At 36.0% G+C, this 17,609-nt stretch overlaps 1 protein-coding gene across 2 annotated transcripts in view; it reads left to right on the top strand.

Moving 5' to 3' along the window:
• Window positions 1-383: 383 nt before the first annotated feature.
• Window positions 384-17,609, top strand: part of Rae1 (ribonucleic acid export 1) — a 127,464-nt gene continuing 110,238 nt past the window's right edge. Inside the window, exons 1-2 of one of the 2 annotated variants that reach the window (XM_090415604.1) lie at window positions 384-428; window positions 16,400-16,605. In XM_090415604.1, coding sequence (XP_090271730.1) covers window positions 407-428; window positions 16,400-16,605 — 228 coding nt within the window. In that variant the 5' untranslated portion in view covers window positions 384-406. Of the gene's footprint in view, window positions 524-16,399; window positions 16,606-17,609 lie in introns of both variants that reach the window. The other variant, XM_090415605.1, reaches the window with a different exon arrangement.

The raw sequence follows: 17,609 nt of genomic DNA, 5'->3' as shown, positions 1-17,609 counted from the left end.
CATAGTGGTTGATTTCATTGATGACAATCAAATAACAATCTGACTTGATTTTTGTCTTTTGTCTAAAACGGTTTTTAAACACTGATTACTCATGATTCAGATTCTTAAAATTTAAATTTTAAGAATCTGAAATTTTAAAAGTTAGAAAAATTAGACGTTATGCCCTCAGCTTGTCAATTCTTTTTTTTGGCACAATCAGTTAAAACTATTAAATTAAATTTTTTTGAAGTAGTTTAGATTTTAAGGAATTTTTGTCATTTTTTTGAAAATTGACTTTACATGACTTACGCCCTTTTTTTTTTTTTAAATCTTATTCATATTTCTTATAAAATTTGACTGTTTGATTTGAGAAATTTTGATTGATAAAGTTTGCTACCGGCAGGTTGTGTGCTTCACTTTTCTGATCATGCGCGATGCAGGCAAGAAGTGTAAGTTTGGTACCTCCGACTTGTTTACATCTGTTGTAAACTTTTATATTTTAGATTACGGGTTTTGTCAAACTGCACATCAGGAAATAAAATAAGTGAGTTAAGCTGTTAAATTTTGCATCACAATGGTTACTTATCCTATCTGCTTATTGTACAATAAAAGTATTGATGAAAACTGAATTGACCGACACCTTTAGTCTCGGTTTTATTTCTTGACAGAAACATTTGGTAGTGGTTGTTAATTCATGTTGAATCTTACTAGGAATCGCTGCTAACAGTTCCTTTGTGTAAAGAAAAGTGAACTGGTTATGCTGTAGTTTTTTTTTTTTTTTTTTTAAAGTAATTGAATATGAAATTTTTAACACTTGCACATTTCCGTAGATTGCCTTTGAATTATCTAGACCAGTGCTTCCCAAACCTCTGGATGTCAGGGTCCCCTTTGGAAAAATTAAAATATATCACGGCTCCCTCGAAAAAAAATCGTAATATAGGCATATTATTATATTTATATTCAATACAAAAAAATACACAGCGAATATTGCAGAAATCAGATGCAAATATTACATTTTTAGCATGTTATATACACATTAGACATGCACATTATATCATATTTTTATATAGATAGATTTATTATTATTGTACATTTGCAGTACAAGCACATGAAATGTAAAACGATTAGTAATAAAGAAAGAATTAAAAACATAAAAGAAGTTTAATAACAATTTAATGTGATGGATGTGTTTCAATACTGCTGCACCAATATCAGGTGAAATATTTGAAACTGCAATTCTTAGATTTCTGCTTTGAAAGGAAACTTTTATGAATAAGCATATGTTTACTAATATTCATTAATCGCTGAAATATGCAGGAAGCAAAATTTGTGAACCTGCACCAATGTGTGAGGTTTTTTCCATTAAAATATAAAAATTTCATTTATTAACTATGCTATTGATCAGTCTGCTGAAGTGTCACCAATGGGTGAATAAATTTGTTTTGATATGCTTTGTTTGTAAATATCCCAAATGGTAATTTTGAGCAATTAATTATTCAGGCCATATTTTTAACTTTTGAAATGGAGGTCTGTACTTACCTGGCATATGATGAAAGGATGGTTTCATAGTAAACTATGAAAAATGCTTGCACTTTCTTAAATTTGTGAAAGCTATTTTAATGTGAGATGACGGAACATTCCAAAATTGAAAGCATTCATTTTCATGAAAACAAAAAATTATGAGCCTTAGTGATATATAAGAATGGTTTCACCAAATAAGATTATTTCTTACTACATTATATATATGTACTTGCAGTTTGTTACAATATTTTTGCATTATTTCACATGAACTACAACATTTCAAACATGCACAGATATGTCAGGTAGGAAGACATTCTCCTGCATACAAATGGGAGAGAATGGAATGAGTAGTGGTAAGGATATTATGCACTTGGTATGGGTAACTTGTCTTAGTGTATCCCCTCCCATTTCTCTCTCTATTCAGATATTCACAAAAGTAAACCAAGATAAACAATTATAGTAATTCTCTCTCTCTATCTCTCTCTATATATAAACTAATAAAAAAAACAACTCAAAAGCCATTTTCAAGCACAGTTTGTGGCATAAACATTAACATAAATGGCATACATCATCACATCTATACCTGACCTATTTATGACTGCATTCCCCATGTTGTAACGACAACCACGGTCTGCTCTTAATTGTCCAAATTACACTGTTTCCTAGGAGGAAGTGTTGTATTTGTCTATCCCATCCCTAAAACAGGAGATAAAAATCAGTCATCAGACTGTTATCCTTTAATGAAGATGGTCATTGACAGTTAACTTATTTACCTGGAGGTCCAGTCAATTGGTGATTGCCAATATGAATTCTTCTGTTCTTATTCTACAGCAGAACTCCATGTAACTCTTGCCCACCTTTGGGTACAAGGTATGAAAAGATACACTGCTTGGAAAGGAGTCAATGGACACCTTGGTGTTAGGAACAAATATCCATGGCACCCACCTTAATAAGATGTAGGACCTCTTTTTTTTTTTTTGTGATGACTGCAGCAATCCTGTAGGGCATACCTTCCATAAGCAGTCAATGTGAATTTTGGACCATTCTTCCTGTAGGCATGTGACGTCCACTCCATAACAGTCCATGTCCTGGACTGTTATGGAGTGGAGGCCAGTCAAGTGTGGCGATGTTCGTGTCAGTTACAGCATCATCGTTATGAGACAGTGCATTGTCTTGCCAAAAGAAACAATGGTCAGTTCCATAGAAACATCACAAAGTAGGAATCATTGCATTGTCCAGAATGTTCAGCTAACCTCTCTGAGTTCAGTGTTCATAGCACCACAAACAGAGGTCTGAGGGTAAACCAAGGAAAGTAGGACCATGCTGCACCTCCAAATTTCATAGTTGGTTACGCAGTCTGTTAAGAGATGTTCACTGGATATCTGCTACACCTGTCCATCTGCTCGATATAGGATGTAATATGATTTGTCGCTCTTTAACAGCTTTCTAAGCTTCCACATCCCACTGTACATGCTGTTTGCACTACTGAAGAAGATTCTGCATGTTGGTTTGGATAATGTGGGCCCTTGCATATTGTGATCCTACTATGGAAACCTCATGTTGTGAGCTTTGTTTCTCAATGTTTTTGCAGATTCATGTTCCAGTTGATGTTCAGAACTTTGCATTCAATGTGTCAGCCAAAAATTGGCAGATTTTACATATCCTTCATAGCAACCTATGTCATGTTCAATGAGTGTGGTGGTGGTAAGTTATCTTTACAAATTTTATATCAACTTCCAATATGCCAATCGATTCTCTTAATGACAATTCTTACTACTATTGAACAATCTCTTAAAAGTCCATCTACAACCTACTATGAGAGGGAATATACAAAAGGTTTTAACTTACAAAAGACTCTGCATCGCACATTCAGTCAAAAGTCTTTCACTACAGTCTTATGGCATTTCTTTCATCTTGGATCTTGAGCTTCCTCAGGAATGTCTGGCTTCAGTAATATATCTCAACGGGAAAATAGTGGGAGGTGGACTGCGACCGGCAAAAGGTTGTTCTCCCACAGCGAAAAAGAAAATCCTCCGAGAAAAGTTGCTTTGGGTAATTTTCATCGTCTTTTCTCCTCTGCTTTGGCTCTCCGAAAATGCCTGGATGGCTGCCGTCTCCAATAGCTCAAAAGTTCAGCCAGCTTTCTGTTCTCCTTTGCTTTCTTTTGATTGTAAGTTGTTGGCCGTCGGAAAGTTGTTTGAACCTTTCTGACTGACTTTGGAGGTGTTTACATGCAGAGCTTGTAAGCCTTTCACATACAAAATTTCATAAACAACCTTTCTTATGCCACCATGTAGATCTATTACATACAGCTCCAGCAGCAAAACATTATCTTTGTTTTTAACACTCTAAAATATTCTTATTAAAGGAGTATATACAGTTAACTTCCAAAGAGTTATTTACAAAAATACCTAGTACAAAATATACAGAAACAAACAAGTTATTTTTACAACATTCTCATGGGACTTGACCTCTGTGGAAAAAAATTGATGCAATGTGCTTTAGAATATTTAAGCTACAATCAAGTTTTAACAGTTGATCTCTCACTGTGGGTAGCACATGCAGTTGACTCCCTGTGTTTCAATCTCAGTATGTGGGGTTAATTCTGGCTCTCCTCCTTTTTAACTTATACATCGCAGATTTGCCTAATACAGCCTCCAAGAAGTTTTGCTACGCTGATGACATTGCTCTAGCCACCAGACACACAAATTTTACTACAATGGAAGATACACTAACAAACTACCTTGCAGTCCTAAATGAATACTTCAGCAAATGGAAATTACGCCTAAATCCTAGCAAAACAGAAGTTTCATGCTTCCACCTAAACAATAACCAGGCTAACAAAGAACTCATGGTTTACTTCAAATGATTTCTCTGTCAGTTGTATGGTGGCTCAGGTGTCTGTGCTTTTGCTTACATCCCTCCTCGTTAGCACACACACCTTCTCTCACTAAATACAAATCTTAACAGTTTTAGTGATGATAGATGCTCCTTATTCCTCTTTCTTTGATGCACTATACAGTACTCAAATAATTCAAGCTTCAGGGTTTTCTGTCAGTGTCTTAAAAGTTATTGTTTTACCATTCCTAATGGAATATACATTAAGAATAATATGAACTTCAGTATTATCAAAACACAATTCAATCTTATTTTTGACCTCCTTATTCTTCAATAAAACCTGATATCCTCTTCAGTTTAGGACACCACTTCTCACCTGTAGAACATTACACAAATCCCAAATCTACCCATTTTCAAAATATTCTGCTCACATTTTGGAGTAGTTCACCAAAAGCTTCCTTTTGAATGTGATGCAGTTTATTAAAGGACAGTCATTTAATAGATGATTAAATAATTACCTGTCCCTCACAGATTCACTCTTTCTTGTAGATGTTTTTTTTTTTTTTTGCATTATTGCTGTTTTGTATTTTCATTGATGCCACTTCAAACTGGTTACGACCATACCTTCACTTTCCTCTAAGCATCCAAGAAGCATACAGCACTCATTGATACTACATAGGTCAGCTTCAAACATGTGAGCCAACTTCCCATCTTCTCTTTCATTCTATCAATCTGTCTTCCTGATACTATATTCCCAAGAACTGCAACGTCTGGCTCTTCAAGAAACACAGATTTCTTTTGTCTTCCATGCCACTTAGCCACACATACAAATGGGTAGGTGGGGGAGAACTGAAAATGCTCCTTTAGTGTTCAACTGTGAACTTTGTATAGATCACAAATTTCACAGTTGAACACTAAAATCTAACCATTGCACTTCACTCTATCACATAGACACATGCATTCAGTTGCCACTTATATTTTTTGGGAAAAAAATGCTTCATTTAAATTGTACTGTTGAGCTGTAGAATAACTGTACTACATTTCCCAAACTGTCATTCTACAAGTCTCTAAATGCAGTTTTGATAGTTTCTTCTTTCTCTGACTGTTTTTGTTCATGCATGGTATGTGTACTGAAATGCCTCGTGTACAGGATTATAAACACAAAAGAAAACTAACAATGCCATCCTTTTCATAATAATTTATCTTCTTTATCGTGAAGAGACATTGCTGATCATTTCTCTCATATTCACTCTCCATCCCAAATCATGGGTGTCACTCTTATAGCTGAAATCTTATAATATTATTATATGATATTCGGACTCCATGGAGTCCGAAGACTCATCGCAGGAGACCCAATTTATCCACACAATCTATCATACCTCTCCTTAAACCGATTAACAGACAAAGCACTCACAACTGACTCTGGCTAACCCATTCCACTCATTCACAACTCTCCAAGCAAAAAAATCTAGTCCTTACACTCTTACTAACCACACCTTTATTCAACTTTCAGGGATGACCCCTTGTTCTGGTCTGTCAAACCAAGTGCTGAAACATTTCCTCTTCATCTATCCTATAAAACCATTTAAGAAGCAACTTAAATGTTTCTATCATATCTTCTCTTTTTCTACTATCAACCAACTTCTGCAATCCATACACACTCAATCGATCTTCATAGGGAACATTCCACTTACCACTCACCATATCGGTCACTCACCTCTGAATAATCTTTACTGCTTCCTCATCCCTAATAAATGCAGGCGACTAGACTTGAGCACAGTAATCCAGATGTGGGAGTACCAAGGCCTTATAAAGAGGAATAACAACTTTCTTATCTCTACTTGTTAATGTGTTCTTTAATGGCCAAGTAATATTATGGGCTACCTTAGCAGTATGTCCTCTAAACTTTAACTCTGTCTACTCCCCCCCCCCCCTGAATCTCTAGCTTCATCTATTTCCTGCAGTACAGTGCCATCAGTGGGAATGCATGGCTTGTGATCTATTATTTTCCAAAATGCATTACTTTACATTTCTCGACATTAAACTGACACCCATTAACTTTTGCCCACACTGACAGCCAATTTAAATTGTCCTACAGGTTCTGCACACAGTTAATCACGCTGATTAACTGTTACTCTATCTAATTTCGCATCATTAGCAAACAATTGAATATTTCCTTTCAGGTGATTTCATATATCATTTATGCACAAATTAAACAACAATGGTCCCAATACTGAACCTTGTGGCACACCATTAGTCACTTGTTTTTGCCTCAATTCTTCCCCTCCATATACCGCTTTTTGATATCTGTCCAGCAGCCACCCTCTTATCCACTTAACCAGTGTCATATCATCCCTATTTGTTCTAATTTATGTAACAGACTTCCATGTGGTATTCTGCAAAGTCATTTAGCCATTTCCATTATCCAACTCAGCTGTTACTCTATTATAAAAAGTTAGTAAATTACTAAGGAATGACTAACCTTTCACAAAACCATGTTGACACTCATACAGTATCATATTTTTATCTACCCATTCTTGAATTCTCTTTTTTAGCAATTTTCCTAGTACTTTTACCACCATGCCTGACATACTGGTTGGTCTATAATTTGCTACTACAGTCTTGAAACCTCCCGTATTCAAGAAAATATTTTTCCTCTTTCCACTCCCTTGGAACTCTACAAGAGCTGAGACTAAAGAACCTAGTCAGAGGCATTGCCAGTTCCCTTGCACATTCTCACAAAACCCTATCTGATATTCCATTTAATCCCAGATTAAATGGAATATCAGCTAGAGTTTTTACATTGAGATATCCTAAGAACTTCCAATTCATCCACCTCTGTTCTCACATTAGTGTCCATCACACATGTTAAAGCAGTAACCTCACTAGGATGATATACCCTTGCAAAGTGGTCACTCAATAAGTAAACTATTTTATCTGCTTCTCTTTCATCCTCGTCACCATCATCACTCATTAAGGTTAATCTTCCATAGTCATTCTTCCCATTTACTTGCCACATAATTGTCTTCCAAGTCACTTTTTACTGTATCAATCCACCTATATCTTGGTCTTCATCTGGGTCTTTTTCCTGCTTACCGGGCAGAGAGCACCTGTTTTGCTAATCTTTCCTCTCCCATTCTGTTTTGTTGGAAGTTTTTTCCTACTTGGTTAGACTATAATAAACATAGTTCAATCCTTTATCAAAGTGTAAGCAAACAAAGTTTGCACCTGAATTATCTTCAGGACTGAGGCAACTCGTGATGAAGGTTGACCAAGCTCTCATCGCTCCTTGTCTCAGTATCTCCCATAATGCAAAGCACATCTCCTTGCGGACATGTATAATGCTATGCATTGAGGGAAGGGCCACTACCCAGAGTAATTTAATAATAAGGTGGTACACCTTTTGGCAACTCGTGTAGGTAAATATGACTTCTCCATTGCTTCTGCCTTAGTATCACCACTTCTGGGTCTGGCTCCCACTGATGAGATCTCAAAATAGGTCAAAACTGGTCTGGGTAGTGGCTCTTCCCTTAATGCATAGCATTATACATGTCTGCAAGGAGATGTGGTTTGCATTATGGGAGATACTGAGACAAGGAGTGATGAGAGCTCAGTCCACCTTTACCACGAGTTGCCTCAGTCCTGAAGATACTTCAGGTGCAAACTTTGTTTGCTTACACTTGGATAAAGGATTAAACTAAATTTATCCCATTCTGTTTAAGTGGCCATACCATCTTAGATTAGCTCTGCTAACAACAAATTCCTGGATGCTAACAATGTCAAGTTCTTTTCTAATATCCTTGTTTTTAATATGATATTGCTATTAATGCCATCTGTTTGTGTCCCTGATCTTTCTCAGGACTCATATCTGTGATCTCTAGTCTGGTCAAGTGTTTTATTTCTAACCCAACTCTCAGATCCATAATTAAAATTGTTTAACTATATCATTTGCAATATTCTCTTTGTTGATTCTGTTGTTTATTTTCATATTTAATTTACTATCTTCAGTTAAAAATTGTGCCTAAGTATCTGAAATGTTTTACTTGTTCTATAGGTTCTCCATTCACGATGCAGTTGATATTTTCAATGTTTTTGCCTATTTTCATTGTCTTTGTCTTGTTATTACCAATTCATACCAAATTTATTACAACAGTTATTCAATTTAGTCAGGAGATCTTGCAGATTGTACTGGATTTATTTAGAAGTATAACATCTGCATAAAGCAAAGAGCTGAGATTAACATATCCAATTTTGATATCAGGTTTAATACTGCTTTCCTTCATATAGATAAATATGTATAGATATTTATCTTCATATAGATCCATATAGATAATGAATAAAATAACAGAAGGGATAATGTACATCCTTGTGTGACACCAGATTTAACATCAAACCGTCTTTCTGTACTTCAGTTCTGACTGCTGACTTACAACTCAGACTAAGTTTCTTGATATAATGCCCCATTGACACCATATAATTGTAGCCTTTTGAATAGCTTTTCTCTTGGCATCTTGTCATATGGCCTTTTTACATGTCTACAAAACTCAAATACAGAGCTTTGTTTATATTCCCACGATTTCTCAACTATTTGTCGTCAAGTGAAAATGTGATCCTGATAGCTTTTATTCAGCTTGAATCCAACTTGTTCTTCACCAAGCTTCCCTTCCACATTACTTCTCAACCATTTCTGCTTGCATAAATCTTACCAGGAACACTCAATAGAGAAATACCTCTGTAATTCTCACATTTGGTTTTATTTCCCTTTTTTATATATGGGTACTATGAGAGCTCAACTTCAATCATCTGGAATTCACTCCTCTGTCCAGGCCTGAACTAAGCAGTGCAGCCATTACAAGACTTTTATACCTCTATACTTGAGCATTTCTGATCAAATATCATCTACTTCCACTGCCTTTCCACATTTCAGGCTTTTGATGGCTTTTTCTACTTCAAGCATGGATATGTATTCCTGATTGCATGCCTGTTCAGTGTTTTTTACCACTCTGCTTTCACTGCTTGTTTCATTTAGCAGTTTCTCGAAGTAATTACTTCATACATCAAGGATATCCTTCTTCTCCAGTTTTCATGGTTGCGAAAAGGGATGTTTAGTTTTTTCCGACTTTGTTGTATTTAGTGTGTGTATGCATTAATATATATCAATAAATATATTAATATAATTCTAATACAACAAAGTATAATAATTGTCATTTTAATGTTTATTAATTGTGGCATTTGACAGAACTCTAGGTCAAAGAATGTTTGATCTTTACTCCCAGAGTAAAGATCAAACATTCTTTATCTCTGTCATGGCATACATGACAGAGATCATACTGTAATGACCTGGGAAGTGGCATATATATAGATTTTCCATTCAGAAAAAGGTTGCATGTTGAGCTACACAGTAGGAAAATATGCCCAACAGAGGAATATACTAGGTATTGTCTCATGGTATCAGTTGCTAAATGGAAAAGATACTGGCAGTGCATGGGATGCATTTAAAAAATCTTTATATAATGCAATATTGAAATTGTTTGAAGAATAAATAAAGATAGAAGTGAAATGGATGTGCAGTCTTATTAAGCAAGAGATTCTTAGGAAAAAATATGTGGAAGTATGAGGGTGGTCTGAAAATTTCTCGGCCTAACAATGAAAAAAAATTTATAATTTCAAAATTATTTTTCTTTTTCAACATAATCTCCCTTAAGACTAATACATTTATTCAAGCGATGCTCCAGCACCATGATCCCATCCCTATAGTGGTTCTCAGTAAGATCTGCAAAATACCCCTCTCCAGCTGCAATCACCACTTGATTCGAAGAAAAACGCTGAAAAGGGTAAAACAATAACCATGGAATATTATTTTAGCAAGGAAGAATAATATACCAGAAAGGAAGAGTTTTGGTTTTGGGAAGAGATAGAAGGCAGAGGAAGCCAAATCTGCAGAATAGGGTGAATGTTCCAACAATTCATAGTGCAGATCCCTTAATTTTCCCATTGTCAAAACACCTTTGTGGGCAGGTGCATTGTCCTGATGAAAGATTTTTTTTTTCTTCTACAAACTGGATCTTTATTCATGAACTTTTTTTTGTCTAGTCTGGTTAAAAGATCAGAATAATATTCCCTGGTTATTGTTTTACCCTTTTCAAGATAATTAATAAACAAGATGCCTTTTAGCATCCCAAAACATCAATGCCATGACCTTTCCTGCTGATGGAACCGACTTTGTCTTCTTTGGCTCTGAACAGTCAGCTTCTGTCCACTGTTTTGAAATGCTATTTGGATTCTGGCTTGTAATGGTGAATCCAAGTCTCATCCATAGTAATAAATCGACACACAAAATCAGTTGTATTCTTGTCAAAATGTTCCAAGCACTATTCAGAGATTTTCATGCGAGTGCATTTTTAATTCTTCATGCAAAATATATCCTACACGTTCTTTTGAAATGCCTTTAGTCTCAGCAATTTCACGCATGTTGACTTGCCGGTCATCCAATACCATATCGTGCACTTGATCATGATTTCTGGTGTTGTTACACTTTTTGGACGTCCTTCATGTGGATCATCTTCAAGGCTGGTACGGCCACGTTTAAACTCAGAAGCCCATTTCTTAATTGTCGAAAATGAAGGAGAAGAGTGCCAATAAACGTTTATGAACTTTGAATGAATTTCATGTGGCGTTAAACCTTTTTTTACAAAGAATTTTATAACTGCACGATACTCAATTTTATCCATTTCAAGGGATACAGACAGCTGTATGAAACAAACTACTTGATAGAATAATTTGCGATTTCACATGGATGCTTATGACAGATGTACCAACTTAGAAAAAAAAATCTTGCTGATAGTGTCGCCATCTATGGTCTTGGCCGAGAACATAATCCAGAAATACATGAAACTTTTTTTTAAGCCACTTCAACACCTTCATTGGGTGGTGAAATTGATCTTGCACCTAGAGACAATCCCAAACATTCATACCCAGACAGTATTCAAACTCAGTCTTTTGGTTCGAGAGTGGATGCACTAGCTACTTCACCATCCAAGCCAGCATTTACTAAGATATGAATTCACTCAGTTAAGGAAGGGCTATGATAGCAAACGATTCAATGTGCAGGATTTATAGAAGAAATAGACGAATTTTTTGATCTGTGGACTGAGTCTGATAGTAGAAAGAACTTGTATAACAGGATAGCCTACATTTGAATGAATTTAGCATCAGAAGTCTGGAGAAATTATTTATTGAGGTAAAACCTAATTCACAGAGTCAAGGAAACTAGATGATATTGAATGGTTAGAATGCATATAAGTCCAGCTGAGACATGCAAATGATATGAATTTCAGTGAGCATGGTTTTGAATTTGAGTGGGATGGACTTGTATGCTTTGGGCTTACTTTCTGAGCATGTGTTGACAGTAAAGAGAAATCCACTTAACTGCCAAGCAGATTGCAGATGTAAGCACATGATAAAACCAGGAGCATCAGACCAGCAGGGTTGAATTTCCTGCCTTTGTGAATACATTGTGGCCTAAGATTGTTAGCATAGTGAAACCTGGCTCTCAGTCAGATGTGTAAAATTTATGTAAAAGGTATAATTTTTTTTTAGGAAGGTCAGAAGAGATAGGAGAGGATGGGGGAGGAATATTATTAATGATATCAGATGATTTGATATCAGTTTGGGTGAGAGTCATGAAAGCAATAAAATGTTTCATGCAGTACTGATTTTGAGGCTGTCTGGTGGGGAGGCTAACAGGATGAAATATATAATGGGGTTGTTGAAAGTTTTTCGCTTGGCTATATTATAAATTTAAGATACCAAGAAATTATATACTTGATTTAATCCATTATCCAAGTGTAAGCAAACAGTTTGCACTTGAAGTATCTTTCAGGACTGAGGCAACTCGCAGCCAAGGTGGTATAAGTTCTCATCACAAAAATTATAGGCTCTGTTAGTTGGCATTTTAATTGTGTCATATTGTTGAGAGTGGTGGTGGCAGGAAAGTTTTTATGAATGCATCTGCCTGTGTGAGTGGGTTTTTTATATACATACCAGGCCCCCCCCATGTTCCGGACTGGTAGGCTGGTTCTCCTTGAATTCTGATGACTCGAATTTCGAAGACTTGACACTCAGGATAGCCCATGAGTGTCGAGTCTTCAAAAGGGGGGTTCTGGTACCTATGGCGCCCAACCCCCTGAGTTCCAGACTGGTAGGCCGGTTCTCCTTGAATTCTGATGACTCGAATTTCGAAGACTCGACACTCAGGATAGCCCATGAGTGTCAAGTCTTCAAAAGGGGGTTCTAGCACCTATGGCGCCCAACCCCCTGAGTTCCAGACTGGTAGGCTGGTTCTCCTTGAATTCTGATGACTTGAATTTTAAAGACTCGACATTCAGGGTAGCCCCTGAGTTTCGAAACATTTCAAATAACTTGACAAAAAACGTGACACAAAAACGTTACGTAAAAAGGATTATCATTTTATATAAGGTAGATAGTGAGTGGGTTTTTTATATACATATAGTGTGAGTGGGTTTTTTATATACCTCTTGGCAACTGGTATATGGAAATATGACTTCTCCATCACTTCCACCTCAGTATCACCACTTCTGGGTCTGGCTCCCACCGATGAGACCTCAATAAAGGTCAAAACCGGTCTGGGTAGTGACCCGTCCCTTAATGCATAGCATTATACATCTCCTCAAGGAGATGTGCTTTGCATTATGGGATACTGGAGTTGCCCCAGTCCTGAAAGATACTTCAGGTGCAAACTTTGTTTGCTTACACTTGGATAATGGATTAAACCAAGTATATAATTTCTTTTATATACTTGGTATCTTTTAATTTATATATATAATGGGGTGTTGTTGCAGACCTAGTGGTACAGTTGCTTGGGTTAATGAAATGCATTACGAAATTGCTATGATGGATATTAAATGAGTATCATTATGGGTGCCTTAAATTATCTGAACATTGGGTAGCAGAGAAAACTTATGTAAGAATGGAGAATTTGAGTTGTTACAAGACAGCTTTCTTAAGTAGCATGTAAATGAAGTGACTGTAGGTCAAAGCGTGTTGGATTTAATCATGGTGATTTAATTATTTTTTTAATTCTGCAATCACTGTAGCCATTGGAAAGGAAGGTGTTGTGTATATGGTTGAGAGGTTCCACTAGAACAAAAATTATAGGCTCTGTTGGTTGGCATTTTAATTGCGTCATATTGTTGAGAGGAGTGGTGGCAAGAAAATTTTTATGAATGGATCTGCCTGTGTGAGTGGGTTTTTTATATACAGTGAAGGAGAGGTTACCATTCAGAAGGCATGTCACTGAGGTGTCTTGGAGGGGAAAAACTGTCATTTTCCATTGTAAACTGGATTCTTGAATGTAACTATTGAGGCGACTGAGGAAGGAGTAATATGTCTGGGTCATGAGGACAAATACAGAACACACCATCTATATATCTTAGCCAGATAAAAGGCTTGAGAGGGACTGAGTTTAGCTCATTTGGGGATGAGGAGGGGGGGGGGGAAGGACTCATAGCACTTCACTCTGTTTGTAAATTTTATTCTTCCAAGAAAAATTACCAGAATCAATAGCAAAGTGGAAGAGATCTTAAATATCAGAAGGGAAAAACATTTTTTAAGGGAATATTTGGTAAATATTAAGGCAATGCAAAATGTTATCAATATATCAGTATTATTTAGAATTTATTTTCAATCAAGGTTTTAAAATAGATAGTTTTTTTATATAGGATGTAAGTTCACTGTTTTGACAATTTGTAGCATGGAGTATAAGTGGCATCTACTATAAGTCCTAGAGGGGAGTTAGGTTTGTGGATTTTAGGTAAACTATATATCAGAGGAGGGATAAGAACCGAAGCATTTGAGTTTTTTTTTTTTTTTTTTTTTGTGATGCTGGCAGCCAGGAAGATGCTCTTTTAACCCACCACTCTCCCTCTCCTCAACAATATTGTATCATTAAAACTCTAACCAATGGAGCCTATAATCTTTGAGTGGAACCTCCTTCAACAGAACTCAACCATATACACAACACCTTCTTTTCCAATGGCTGCAGTGCTTACAGAATTAAATCAATTCCCCCCCCCCCATTCCTTGACCATTCCTTTCAGAAGTATTTCAGAAATTCCATCACTATCCTGTATGTCTGGGTCACATAGGAAAAAATAGCACGGTCTAAAAAGGTACCTCTACACTGCCTTTAAGCCCCACCGGAAACTTGCTACCCTTATACCTTCTACCAAAGATCAGCTCCCTCTTCTCCGTGCCTGAAATATATAAAGTACCCTGTTCCTGCAAGTTGTATACTTCAGACAGACAGGTAGATCAGTCACCATCTGTTCAAATGAACACAAATCTTACATCTGCAATATTGACTGTGGTCGATCTGGTCTTGCAGACCATGTATCGGATACCACTCACAAGATTTTCTGGAAGAAAGCCACCATGCTCCTTCATAGTAAATTCATAAATTCAAAAAAGAAAGATGTTTTTGGAATCTGCAGTGGCTCTCAGAAATCAAACTAATTAAAAAAAAAAAAAGCAGTTGCATAAAACTTCTCGAAATTTGGTAAACAATCATCAGAGGTCCCGGTTTATATCCTAGGCCACCTACAAACACCCATAGAGGGACACAGGTCACCCATGTTTCATTGAGTATTGTTTTTTTGTGTGGGTTATAAGTGATATTTATACTTCCTGAAGATTTCTCAGTGACAAATGAAATATTAGAAATGAAATATGAAATTTGTAGCATGGAGTATAAGTGGCATCTTCTATAAGTCTTAGAGGGGAATTAAAATTTAGTTTTTAATCCTTTCTTAGTGCTGTCAATACTCCATCAAACCTCCAACATAATGTGCTCCCAGCACTTAAGCCTTAACACCTGCAAACTGTTAAGTCTTTGGCATGTTCATATAATTTGAGTATTGGCTCAGAAAAAGATCTCATGGGAGTAGAGATTAGTGTAATAGTTGTTCAAGGACTTTGTATGGAACAGCATGGATTTAAAAGTTTGCTCATTTTATAATGTTATGGCTGAGTTGGATAAAGGGAATTGATACAATATAATAGTATTGGACTTTGAAGCATTGGATAGGGTGCCTTTCATGTGGTATCTGTAAGGACACTGTTGCATAAACTGGAGAATATGGCATCAGAGCATAAACTATTGGCTTGCATAAGTAAGTAGTTGGACAGGTATCAAAATTGAATATGGGAGGAGTAAATTTACTAGATTTAGGGTGATCAGTGGCATGCTGCAAGGATCACTTCTTAGACTGTTCTTCAATCCATACAGTAATGATGTTTGGAAGTATGGGATAAAATTTGTTCAGTTATTTGCCAATGATATAAAGATAGACAGGGCAATCAGGGATGCTGCTTGTCACTTACAGAATGATTTGAATAAGTGAAACTTTCAGTAAATGATAATTGCTATCAATTTGCTTAATAAGTGCAGAGTAATACATTTTGATATGATATTTTGAATGGCATGTTATATTTGTGGGATTATGCTTGGAAGAACTAATAATGCTAGTGAAGTTGAATTTCAAAGGTCATAAAAAATTGCACATCTTAAAGGATAATTGTGATGCTGAAATAAACATTGACATGCAAGCACAAGGAAGTCATTTTGTAAATTATGAGGACTGATTGAGAGTTGGACTGCAATCACTGGTCAATTGGAGAAAGAGTAATGATATTTAGAGGCTTATAAACTTCAGAAAGGGTGCTATTGGATATCATTAGAAATTTTCCATTATATGGAAAGCAGAGCGAGGACAAGGGGAAAGGGGGTGGGTGCTAGATTTTCTCTCATGGAGCATTGAGTGAGTGGAACGGTTTGCCAGTTGAAGTGGGAATGCATCTTAGTGTGAATGAGTAAGAGAGGACATGACAGCTTGTATAGGTGAGTGTATGGTCTCCCTTTGAGTCCTTGACTATTATGACATCTCTGATAATAGTATAATTCATGTACTATTTTAAATCTGCTCTAGAAATAAAGTTCAAAATATCTATCACTTGTTTCATATATATATATATATACTTTCAGCTAAAAATATGAGTTTATTTGGAACTCCAAATGTCAGCTTTGGGAATACAGCTACTGTATTTGGTTCTTCTGGTACAGAGAGAACACATAATCCAATGAAGGATTATGAAGTAGTTTCTGCTCCTGATGATTCTGTAAGCAGTTTATCATTTAGTCCACCAACACTACCCCAGAATTTTTTAATAGCTGGCAGCTGGGACAATCAGGTATGTATGTATGTATATATAGATATATATAGATTTTTATATATAAAATAATTATATATATATATTTTTTTTTTCTTTGCTGCTGTAATATATTTTTAAGCCTCTTTAGTTGCTATTTTAAACTTAAATCAGTTAGCACTGTTAAAATAAGTACTGCTTTAATTTGACAAAAGTAGTTTTAAATTTTATATATTATATGCAATATATATATTATATACTTTAATTAGATTCTAACCAATGGGACGTGTTCATTTCAAATTGTGGTCTGTGTATGTGTTCCCTCTTTAATTTGCCAATCTGCTTCTCTCTCTCTTCTTCAAAGCAGATGAATTTAGTTTTATGAATGTTCATTTCATTTTTGCTGAACTATGTGCAGGTTTAATATAGCACATTCCATGTTGCACTTTAAACTCGTCATGCTATTCAAGGAGAAAACTATAGCTGTATATGATTGGCATAGCTGATTAGGTTTCCAAAATGACAATTGAACTTAGGTCATTTATGTAGATTAGAAATAAGATAGGTTCCAGAACTGAGCCTCGATTAAACTCAAGTTTTGATTAGTTGATATTTGCTCAAGGTACTTTATTTATTTATTATTATTATTGAACTGGTGCCTCCATGGATTCCAAAGACTCATTGTGGGAGACACAAACTATCCACACAATCGATCATACCTCTCCTTGAACCTTAACAGATAAAGCATTCACAACCAAACTAACTCTGGCAAAGCACTCATTCACAACTCTCCAAGCAAAAAATCTAGTCCTCACACCTTTCTTTATTCAACTTCCAGGGATGACTCCTTGTTCTAGCCTCTTTAGCCAAGTGGTGAAACATATCCCCTGCATTAATCCTATAAAACCATTTAAGCAACTTAAATGTTATTATCATATCCCCTCTTTTTCTCCCATCAACCAACTTCTACAATCCACACACCCTCAATCGATCCTCATAGGGAACATTCCACAGACCACTCACCTTTTTTTGGACGCTCACCTCTG

The sequence above is a fragment of the Typopeltis vanoorti genome, chromosome 3 (genome assembly GCF_054136105.1).
Source record: "Typopeltis vanoorti isolate ZY-2024b chromosome 3, IOZ_Tvanoo_1.0, whole genome shotgun sequence".
In the NCBI taxonomy this organism is placed as follows: domain Eukaryota; kingdom Metazoa; phylum Arthropoda; class Arachnida; order Uropygi; family Thelyphonidae; genus Typopeltis; species Typopeltis vanoorti.
Note: the sequence above shows the minus strand (reverse complement) of the source record. Positions and strands in the feature narration are given on the sequence as shown.